This window comes from Sorghum bicolor, chromosome 1 (genome assembly GCF_000003195.3).
Source record: "Sorghum bicolor cultivar BTx623 chromosome 1, Sorghum_bicolor_NCBIv3, whole genome shotgun sequence".
Taxonomy (NCBI): domain Eukaryota; kingdom Viridiplantae; phylum Streptophyta; class Magnoliopsida; order Poales; family Poaceae; genus Sorghum; species Sorghum bicolor.
The window spans coordinates 9053383-9065032 of NC_012870.2; the positions used below are offsets into that span (position 1 = coordinate 9053383).

The following is an 11650-nucleotide window of genomic DNA, read 5'->3' on the forward strand; positions in this document are numbered from 1 at the left end:
TGATATGTGATGTGGCGCGGGGCACAGGAGGAGGACCGGGGTCGCGGGGTCGTGGGCGTGGCCTCGTGCCTGTGGGGTGCGTGAGGGAGGGGTGCAGTGGAGGCCGGGGCCCGCGTGGGATCAGGGCGTCAGGATCCGTATCCGTCCACGAGTTCGCGCGCGCGCCCCTGTTCCTTGGCTTGGCTTTTCTACCGTCGTTTTCCGCGCCGGCGGGGCATGCTTAACACGAGCTCGACGTCGACGAGACCGGCCGTCGGCGTCTCCGCGAGTACTGCCTGTACGGGCTCCGCCGGAAGTCAGAGGCCGTGCCGCCCCCCGGCGGCTACACGGCCGAGCGTTCGACAGTTTCAGCGTCGACAGCTTTTGACTACACGGCAGAGCGCTCTACTTGTACGGCTAGATTTGGCTTAGGCCTATTTACGTCCGGTTTAGTTACATCTAAAATCTAATTTTTTTTTAATATTTCTCGTCACATCGAATCTTTCAGCACATGCATAAAATATTAAATATAAATAAAAAATAACTAATTTTAAAATTCTCTATCACATTAAATTTTTTTACCTAGTGAACTAAACAAGGCTTTAATTCTAAAAAATTTCAAAATTTTCTGTTATATCGAATTTTAAAACGCATATATGAAGCATTAAATATAGATAAAATAATAACTAATTTTACAGTTTGTCTGTAATTTGTAAGACGGGTTTTCTGAGGCTAGTTAATCCATAGTTGGACAATTATTACCAAATGCAAATGAAAGTGTTATAGTAATTAAAGCCAAAAATTTTCGCAAACTGAACAAGACCTTAAACCTACCTTATTACTCCATCAATTTCTCATCAAACTATAAGACGTCTTTTCTAGATCTATTAATTTTATAATGTATATCTTGATATAAATATATATATTTAGGCCCCATTTGGTTGTTGTTGTTGTTAAAACTTTAACTCCCATCGCATTGAATGTTTAGACACATGTATGGAGTACTAAATATAGATTATTTACGAAACTAAAAGCATAGCTAAAGAGTAATTTGCGAAATAATTCTTTTAAGCCTAATTAGTCCATGATTGGACATTAAATGCCAATAAAACAAAAATTCTAGTACATGTTAAAGTTTAACACCTATAAAACACGCCTTTAGATACATAGAAAACCTATACATCTAGAATATCAAAATGTGTTGTGTAATTTAGGATAGATGGAGTATTACTATGACCGTTCTGTTTCGTACTCTTAGAGCTTGTTTGGCTATATATAAATCCACCTCAATCCACTTGGTTTGGGACGGACGGTCTCAAACCATATGGATTGGGATGGATTTATGTGCAGCCAAATATATGTGCTTTGGCCTTTGGCACGGTTAAAGCATGGTCGCTAAGAAAACTATACGGCGGTATAATGACAAAGCTACAACGAATTGAAGAAAGATAAATCACATAAAATTGGATCATGGAGGACATATATATATGGTGACATTTTGAAATTGTGGACAATTTTATATTTCTAGGGTGTACCTACACCTAATTTGAGGTGTGTGCAATATGAGTCTTTTTGACGAATAATTTTTAACTACACGGGAACGGTGGATGTACAATGGGTATGTTTGGTTAGTACGTGATTGATTGATTATACTAGGCCTTATGTTGCATATTTTTCTTAAGAAGATCAGTTATGTAGTATACTTTAAGCCAGTATAATTATAAGCTAGCATTGACGTATGCATTATCTTGGTGTTTCATCTTTGGTTTGTCTACATAGGCAAATGGTATTAGGTAAAATTGTGCTTGGTTATTTCTATTTTGCTACATGTAGTCACCTATATGTTGTACTATAGATACAAATTATGTTTTCAGTAGAGATGAAGGATGTGAAAATCTTTTTTTGTGTCTATCAACTTGTGCAAATTTGAATTGCTTAATACTACCAAATATAAAAGTACTATCTATTTATGAATTGGGCTTATTTTTAAACACTGTGCAAGCTTGCATGGAAGTCTTTGTGGGGCAAATTGCGCTGCACTAGCCTAAATATAGGCTAATGCAAACAACCATGCCCTAATGGTTGGTGTCCTTTGAGACCTTACCTATACAACATTACAACACCATCCAATCACATACAAACAATGAAGCAAATTTAAGACATGTTTGGATCCTCTCCTCTAAACTTTAGAGTTAAAACTACAAACAAGTGGTCTGAAGTTTGTTCTAAATTTTAGCCCACCTTACATTAGAGTTTTGGAGTTCAAAAATGAGCTAAATTTCTCTAAAGCTTTTAAAACTCTAAAGTTTAGAGGAAGGGATCTAAATAGGCCACGCTTGAGATTATTGTTGCATAGGCCAAATAGCTTTTGCAAGGTCCATATGAGAGGCCTATATGCTCGCTGAAAACGACATAAACATAAAAAATACCATGGATTAGTCTAGAGCAAGCTTGAATCTCAACATCTATGACAAAATACATAACATGAATTTTGGATGTGCCATGTTTTAATGTTTTAAAACTTCAAGGTCTGTTTTAGATGAGTTTTCACCATTTCAGCATTATGCCATTTTAACCAGGAACTCGTGGCGGTCTTAGGGCATAAATCACGATTGAACTTTACAACATTGTTTTACTTGCCGTGGGTCAAGGGCTTCTAGGATAAATACGAGGAAAGTTTTACTTGCCTCGGGCCTGGGCTTCTATATATCAGGAAGAGAATATTGCTTAGTTTCTGGCTTATGAGTGTTTTATTTACTACTAGGAGTACCATCATATTGTGTAGACACTACACGATACTTTCAGAATTACCAAGTTCGGTTCATAATTGGATTATATGTCTTGATTTACCTTTCAATAATGATTGGGTGTGGGTGTGGGTGTGGCTATGGTTGTGGTGTAGGTTAGGCTGTGGCTGTGACGTACTCCCTTGGTCTAAAAAAGAATTATTCTAGCTTCTCAAAAAGTCAGCAATTTTAAACTTTAATCAAATATATATTTAACAAAATATTAATATTAGTATATAATTAGTATTATTAAATAGATCATTGAATATACTTCCATAGTAAATTTATTCGAAGATATAAATATTGCACGTATTTTTTTATAGATCTAGTCAAAATTAAAAGGTTTGACCAGCATAGTTTTGCCTGTATTTTAGAACAGAGGGAGTAGGGTAGCAGCGTCACGAGTTCAAGCTATGCGGCATAGGCACACATAGCATGTGAATTCACTCACCAATATACAACTGCCCACGACGCAACTATAATCGGCTTTTATTCTCCTACTCCCTACCATTACAATAGATTGCTTTTAAACTAACAGATTTCGATGGAACAAACCAGGTTACATGTGATCATCACGTTTGGCTATTATACCAGCTATTTTGGTGGATGACATATGGTTAATTTCAGATTCGGATGGCTGTTGCCTCTACCAACAGAAAAAATGGAATGCATAAGACTGACGAAATCATGCTCCATTAGACATGTGAAAAAAAACGATGATAGCTCCCTTTAAAAAGGCCATGACAGTACACAGAGGAAATGATCAGACAGATCAGCCCTTTGGCACGTTTAAATGGTTGGTAATAAATAAAGGGAAGGGAAGAAGGGATGCATTTCGTCCACACCCGACAGCGTGATGCTGTTCTGTACGCTGAGGAATCAAAGTTCAGCATCAGTCATCGCAATACTTTCAATGCAAAAACAAGAAAAGAAAACATAAGCTTGGATTCCCTTGGTAATGATACTTTTAAGTCGAAGAATAGACAACAGAGTGAATATGAGGTAATCAGTATAATGCGAAGTCGCAAAGCAGGTACTAGTATGTAAATCACATGAATTTATGATTGTAACTGTGATGCAAAAATAATTCAGATTTGAACGCATGGAATCTTCGTAAAATTGAATGAGAAACCCTGTGGGAGCTTCATCCATAAGCAAATTGCGAGGGCTGGCCTCACTTTTTTTTTGCAACGAAAGGATTGAAGAGCATATCCAATCTGACAAACCAGGTGACGATCGACGAGTACGCACGGCCTCAAAAGAGTTCTCTTCCCGATTCTGGTGCGGTTCACGCCGAGTTGGAGGAGCAGAAAGCAAGAACCTTTCTGACCTAATTTCGGACGTGCAACGGCCAATGCCCGAGGCGTGCACGTGAAAACAAGACACACATCCCACGCAGCACAGCAGAGGAGGACCACATTGCGGCTCCAGGTCTTACAAATTCAATCAGTATGCAACAAACTTGGCTCAAAGCACGAGCCTTTTACGACATTTGATTATGAGATCCAAAACTGTTTGGAACCAGGGAGGTGCTTTGTTTGCAGTGATAAACTAAGCAGGATACAGTGTGGTCGTCTACCAACTCTATCTTATCTACAGGTAACAATCACTAAAACATGCAAGCACGGCTGCCACGAGGTATTTAGGCCTTGTTTAGTTCATCCAAAAACAAAAACTTTTCAAGATTCCCCATTACATTGAATCTTGTGGCACATGTATGGAACACTAAATATAGATGAAAATAAAAACTAATTGTACAGTTTACATGTAAATCGCGAGATGAATCTTTTAAGCCTACTTACTCTCTTATTGGACAATGTTTGTTAAATAAAAACGAAAGTGCTACAGTTTTAAAAACCAAAAAATTTTCAGAACTAAACAAGACCTTATATACTCTACCCTGAAAAGGCGCACAAAATCAAAAGCTGTTCAACCTCTTGGAGTGCTCAGAGGTCCAAACACTTCATGATTTTGTATATCTTAATACAAATTGTTAATTGAAGAATCCTTTTCCTAAAAAGGACGATGATCAGGGGTAGTTACATGATAATGATGCATGATATAGTACGAGGACAAAAAAATATCAAGCCAAATGTATTACCCTGGTACAAGTGTTTTACATGTGAGCAATAGCAACACCAGAATACATCAGTACAGATCCCTCCAACCCCCACCCAAAAGTTTGCTGCTGGGTACATCCCTAATCTCAATCAATTCTCCAACTGAAATCTGCCACAAATTTGATGATAGAGATCCTCCTAGTCTAGATCACAAAAGTACAGACTGTTCAATCCTAACATCTTCATATGGACCAAAACTAAGCTTCGCATGAAAGTACACAATGTCCATAAACTAAGCTTTCCAGTAAATAGTATCTGTCTGCTTATTGTGAACAAACAATTGGTGTCACGCATGGACCAAAATATTCTAAACAAATTTTGTTTGCCAAGCTCCTTATGTCAGTAACAGTAAACTTCATATAATGATATAGCACTTCAGTATTCTAGGCATAGCAACATAATCACGTTATAGATAAAATGTATTATATAGGGAAAAAAAGTTATGAGCAACAATGCCACTGATCCGAGAGAACAAGTACACCTTAACTGAAAAGTATGCTAAAAGTATCACCATGAACCTCCTATCCCAAATCAACCAGCCACAACCAACCAACCAAAAAGTTGCAGCGAAGGAAGCAGAAGGGGAGCCGATGTCATCGTCATCCAGGAAGAGGCGTCGATGATAGAGAGAGAGAGATGAATGGAGAATGAATGACAAAGGGCAAAGCAAGTGCTCGACTGCTCGCCCTGTTTAACTTGATTGAGTCAACCATATCTGTTGAGCAGCGGTGTGTTATAACAAAGAACAAAGAATTAATAATGGTACTTAGCCAAATTCAAAGTTGGTGGTGTGAGCTAGCAAATTCCATGTCTCTTCGATGTCCCGAGCAAAATGTGCCTATAAAAACAGCTCTGGTAGATGAGCTGAGGCCAAAAAAACTGACTTCTCACGGCTCCTCACAAACCTAATACAATTTATTACATCACTGGAGCCGTTTTTGCCAAATGTTTAGCTCCACCAGATAAGCTGCACTACCTGATAAGCCGGAGTCGGAGTCGTACCAAACAGGGCCTTAATGGGGAATCTCTAGTACCAAAGTGTATGTGGTACGAGTTGAGGGATGCTGGAGGCCAAACAACAACTATATAGACCAGTCAATGGGCACAGGGTGAGGGGAATCTATTGCAGTTCTTAGACTATAAGTCAGTGAGATGCATGTGGGTATTTGAACCCCCCTAACTTGCAGGTGAGTTTTTGCGACTTTCCCTTTCTTCTAATAATGTCTTAATGTTCCAGTACCTAGAGTATGCTTACCATATTATCTGATGCAACCAATTGCACCACAGTTTTAGCATAGTAAAAATAAAATTATACCAAAAAAATTGAGGGCAAGTGATTGAATACAAGGGATATAATGCTCGCAAAACAGGCAAAACACCAAGCTGGGGACTTGGAACAAAGCACTGTTGTAGGTTATGACTAGAAGAAGCTATAATAAAATGTAGAATGACATACATGCCACATTCAACATCTAATTAACAAAAGAGTTTCAAGTTTTCTAATGTTTATTTCACTACATTAAGCATTCCAGGAGCTAGAGTTACCAAGAGAGAAATTTGAGTGTTAGAATAAGATATCAGAGACCTTATTGCTATTCTCATTTTGTTAGTGCTGTGCCTCTGTGACCTAGTCTGTTTCCTGTGCTTAAAGTCTCGTAGTTCAAAAGTTGGAGAGAGAGAGAGAGAGAGAGAGAGAAGTCATACTTTTTAGCATGGGTTTGATAAAAGAAGCTAAGAACATATAGGAAAGGTAACATACTCCAAACATTTGGTTGTAACACATGCATACTGATAGCACATTCATGTCAAAAAAAAGGGAGAAAGAGTTCAAGCACTTGATGGAAACTCATAGTATAGCATAATGTGAACTGCACCTTGTAAAGACAAATCAGAGCATGACTGAGTCAGTGCAACAGATATCAATTTCTGGCCATAGATCCCCTATTTATTGCCTTACAACTGGTTTTCTTGACAATTGATGCCCATAGATCAATGAACCTGGTGATGCAACAGAGTCATACCTAGCTTTGTCAATTGCCAGCTTAGGAAGAACCATAGGAACCTATCCGCAATCATACCCCATGGATACGGCCTTAAACCAACCTTGATCGATACATTCCCTGGAAAAGCAAGCGATTAAACACCAAAGACAGCTCTTCTCTAACTTATTAACAGAAGAGAAGCATCCATAGACTTAACCATCATCAGACGAGAAGGCACTGGTTGTAGGGCCCGCACCTATCCTAGTAGGAAGCGGCCTACTCCACGGATCCCATGGGATCCTATTTTTTTGATATGAATGGAAGAATGATGGCTCCATACTCAGTACTTTGTATGGAATTTCTGAATTAACATCTTTGTCATGGAGTTCAAGGGGAAAAGAAAGGTCCCCACGAGCCCCCCTCCAGAAAAGAAACGAAAATATCTGTAGGTACATACTCAGTACTTTTAATTTCTGTTATCCAATACTCTAAGAAGGAATTATTAAAAGAGCTCTCCAGCAGACAATTGTGAATTTGTGATCAAGTAATTATAGCTAGCCTTATTGATCACTGCAGTTTCATTTGTCTGACATTTACTGGACACAAACTCCAAAAGATAACAGACCCAAAAAAAAAACTACGGAAAGAGAAATATGACAAATTTAATCAAATGCTGCCAAATTTACCTCATGGCAGTTTAAAACTTTAGATTGACCATGGATGTGTGATGTGATACAAGATCTAATTCAATGCAATTGATGCAGTTTGTGGAATTAAATATGTCCTTTGGCCAACAGGCTGCCTAATTGTCTTAAGTTGTTTACTGGAAGCCCACAATAACGTCTTTAAACTGCCAAGACATCAGAGATTAAGAGCGCTTTGCTTTATGGTTAAAGCAGGAATATCAATAACCATACCGGAATATCAGTGAGCATATCAAAAGTGATCATCACTCCATTAGTTTGGTTCAGCCAAGCCTTCTGAACTGCATTAGTTCTGAATATTCAGCTCTGCAATAATCATGATTTGTACAGCAGTTTTCCAGTTTGGATATAACAAGAACATACCTTGTAATGGTTAATACAAATAACAGATATCACACTGTTTTCGTTCGTATTTTTTTGCTAGTTCATTTGTGCTGCTTCCTTCTCTTTTCAATCTCCTTATCAAGGAAAATCAATATTGTTTCTGTAGCGTAGTTTGGCGCAATGCCTTCTGTGATCATCCTCCTCAAATATTTGTCAGCTTCCTTTAGTCTACCAGCTTTTGCATTAATATTGATCAATGTATTAAAAGTAACAACATCTGGCTTCATGCCACTTCTGATGATCTGCTCAAATAAGCAACCTGCTTCTTCAACCTTTCCGACCTTTCCCAACTGATTGATCAAAGTGTTATACATTACAATGTCCATGTAAACACCTTTCTTTGACAACCGGTCAATAATTGTGCTAGCAACCTCTGCTTTCCCCATCTGGCCAAGACCTTGAATGATTAGATTATATGTTGCTACATCATTAGGGCAGAGCTGTCCACCCCTCTCATGAAGAATTGCCCATACTTGTTTCAAATAGCCCTTCTTGACAAACGAGGTCATCAGTGAATTGTATGTATAACTTGTCCCTTTGTTTCCTAGATTCGTAAAAATCTCAAATAACTTGCAAGCAACACTCAACTTCCCTTTGGCTAAAAAAATTGACAAGTATGTATTGATCATGTCAGCATCAAAAGTCTTGGCACCCATACCTTGCACCCTCTGCCCTCTGTGCATTGTAAATACAGCAGAGCCGTTCAAACTGTCAGCATGTTTAGCAAGATGATCCAAGTGTGGTGACAGTGACCAATCATCCTTGGGATCACTATTTGGGGTTTCTTCATCAGTACCTGTATGTCCCACATGGTTAACCAGACTCATCATATCATCCATATTACCATCAAAGGAAAACAGTGGTGTCCCATCTTTGTCTCTGCCATGAGGTCCCCTCAAGGCAACCATCATGTCTGATTTCCACCGAATGGCATCCGGCAATACAGAGCTGCCCCTTATAAACTTTACTATTTGCTCTTCCAAGTCCCAACGTTTACTCTTGTCAAAACCTATTAGCAATGATGTTATTGTAACCAAATCGACACTGAAGCCTTGCTGCTCCATCTCCTTCACCAACTCTACGGCCTCTGCAACTTGGTCCCCCATCCCCTCCTTGCAGAACTCCCTCACCATGATACTATAAGCAATTCCATCCAACAGTTGCCCTTTCCTTCTCAGCTCGTAAAAAAGCCGACATGCTGCTTCTGCCCTCCCATTCTTAAACAGCCCATCTATCAGAGTGTTGTGTGTGCTTGCTGAGCATTGGATTCCATCAGCCACCATTGTCTCAAAAAAACCGCATGCCTCGTCAAGCTTCTTTGCTTTAAACAGCCCATCGAGAAGTGAATTGTACACCACCACATCACTCTTCACCCCACTGCTGCCCCGCATCTCCTGAAACACACGCAGTGCATCATCCATCCGAAAACTCTTGCAGCACCCATTCATGACTGCTCGATAAGTAAAGACGTCTGGCTCAATCCCAGAAGATTTCATTTCATCAAAAATCACCAGAGCATCAGGTACCCGTGCACCGACCACAAGTGCCCGGATGACTGAATTATAAGTGCATATGTCTGGCGAAACAGGAGGAGTGGCGGCCTTCATTGCTGCGAAAAGCCTCAGCGACATACCCAGCTGCCTCCACTTGCCAAACGCGTGGATGCAAATGTTGTATAACCTCACATTCGAAGGAAGGCCCCTCCTCGACAATTCTTCGAACACATAGCGGAAGTCATCGCAGAGGTTCTCCTTCGATAAGGCGAGGAGGAGGCGGTTCGTGGCCCGGACGGGTGGTGGTTGGGAGGCGATGGGAAGCAGCCTGCGGATGGCGGGGACCGCAGCGATGAGGTTCGGGGAGGCTATGAGGGAAGGGAGAGCAGCTGCGGCGAGGCGGGGGAGGAGGTCTGGCGGCGCGGCGTCCAAGAGTGAGAGCGCGGCGTCGAGGCGCGAAGCGGAGAGGAGAGACGAGAGGAGGGCGGGCAGGAGGGTGGACGGGGACGCGGAGGAGAGCGCGAACGGGAGGAGCGCGTCGAGGAGCGGCGGCGAGCCGGCGGCGAGCGCGCGGACGAGGACGGGGAAGGTGGACGCGAGGAGCGGGGAGGAGGGCGGCGTGGCGGCGAGGAAGAAGGAGAGCTTGGAGGCCGGCGGGAGCGCCGGGTGGCGGAGGATGTGGAGGTGGACGGGGAGCGGCAGCGGCGCCGTGGGCAGCAGCGCGGCGGGCAGGTGTGGCGTGGTGAGGAGGTGGCTAGCGAGGCGGGTGGCGAGGAGCGCGTCGGTGAGGCTGGACAGCGGCGTGGAGGCTGCGGTCGAGAGCCGGCGGCCGATTGGCGCGGCAGCGACCAGCCCGGGCGGCATGCTTGCTTCCTGTGAGCTGCAACGGTCGAGCTTTTTCAGTGGTTTTGTCCGTGCGCAGGGACGTGTTAGGTGGGGTTCCCCATTTGGCCACTTTTTTCCGGCCGCGCCCCCGGCGGGCCGCGGCGGCGCGTACCGGCGAGTCGGCGAGAGCCAAGAAGTCTGGGCGCGCTGCGGAAAGGGGGAGGTGGGAGGGGGTCGCAGAGGCGATGCAGTGGGGCCCACGGTGCCGCGCGCCTATCGTTCTGGCATAGCAGGTTGGGGCCGGTGGGCTGGACTGTAATGTGCGCTTCGCCGATTGGACCCAGATTGACATGTATAGCCGTGGCCCGTGGGCTTATCGTGAAGGGCAGAAAAACATACAGGCTGCCGAAATCTTCAAAGTTTAGTTTTTCTCCCTGGATTAGGAAATCGGGTAAATTATCTTCTTCAACTTTTAAAACCATTCATTTTACCTCTCTAACTCGGTTATAGGTGATTTTATCTCTTTTTTATTTATTTTTGGCTAAATATTTAAAAAATTATAGTAAATCAAAGAAAAATCATAAAATAGAAATCTAATTATTTTTTACTCCACATGAGTAAATATACACAGTAAATATATAATATGATATACTTTAATATAAATTTTTTGTTGTAGTTTTAGATCTATAATCAGTTCATAGCTGCAGTTTCTATGGTTCAATTGTGATGATTTTTTATGGTGATCTAACTATTGTATGTTTTAACTATAGTAAAAAAATTCATACGCGTTTCTATTTTTACACATATTTAACTATTTTTAAAATATTTAATAAACATAAAACTAAATAATTCTATAACTTAGTCATACATCATCCAATGAGCATGAAACTTTTGCTACATAGCTTTGAATTAAGTACAGAAAAGCATGCATCTAAAGTTTTAACAAAAAGCTTGTACTAATGCATACCATATCATATATTCATTGTGTATATCTACTCATTTAGAGTCCAAGAAAAATAAATTTTCAATTTTTATGATTTTCACGATTTACTATTATTTTTCAAAAAATTAGCCAAATAAATAAAAAAACAAAACCAGCTTTGGAAACCACCTATAACCAGATCAAGAGGTAAAATGAACGGTTTTAAAAATTGAGGTATGCTATTTACCGATTTTAGAGTTCAAGGAGAAAAAGAACTTTAGCTGAAATGAAGCCCACGGCCTAAGAGATCTCAGAGCTACGTACATACAGGACCATGTGACATACTCTTTGCATCTCAAATTAAGTTTTCATCTTACGAAGAAATCAAATAATTTCAACTTCTATCAAATATATACCAAAAATACTATTCTTAATTATATCAGATAAATATTATT

At 40.9% G+C, this 11650-nt stretch overlaps 1 protein-coding gene across 4 annotated transcripts; it reads right to left on the minus strand.

Annotated features, from left to right (window-relative positions):
* On the minus strand, positions 4847–10470 carry LOC8063382 (pentatricopeptide repeat-containing protein At4g01570). 4 transcript variants are annotated; one of them, XM_021451085.1, is made up of 4 exons: positions 7935–10470; positions 7785–7847; positions 7085–7310; positions 4847–7005 (listed from the first exon to the last, which is right to left on the minus strand). In XM_021451085.1, the coding sequence occupies exon 1, from the start codon at positions 10310–10312 to the stop codon at positions 7997–7999; it is 2316 nt and encodes a 771-aa protein (XP_021306760.1). In that variant the 5' UTR covers positions 10313–10470; the 3' UTR covers positions 4847–7005; positions 7085–7310; positions 7785–7847; positions 7935–7996. The 4 variants fall into 4 exon arrangements, with proteins under 4 accessions (XP_021306760.1, XP_021306758.1, XP_021306759.1 ...); XM_021451083.1 differs by having other exon boundaries at positions 7785–7852; XM_021451084.1 differs by lacking the exon at positions 7085–7310.

Bases quoted from the DNA above. Each gene is read 5' to 3' on its own strand.
- LOC8063382 (XM_021451084.1), bottom strand. From the start codon at position 10,312: ATGCCGCCCGGGCTGGTCGCTGCCGCGCCAATCGGCCGCCGGCTCTCG.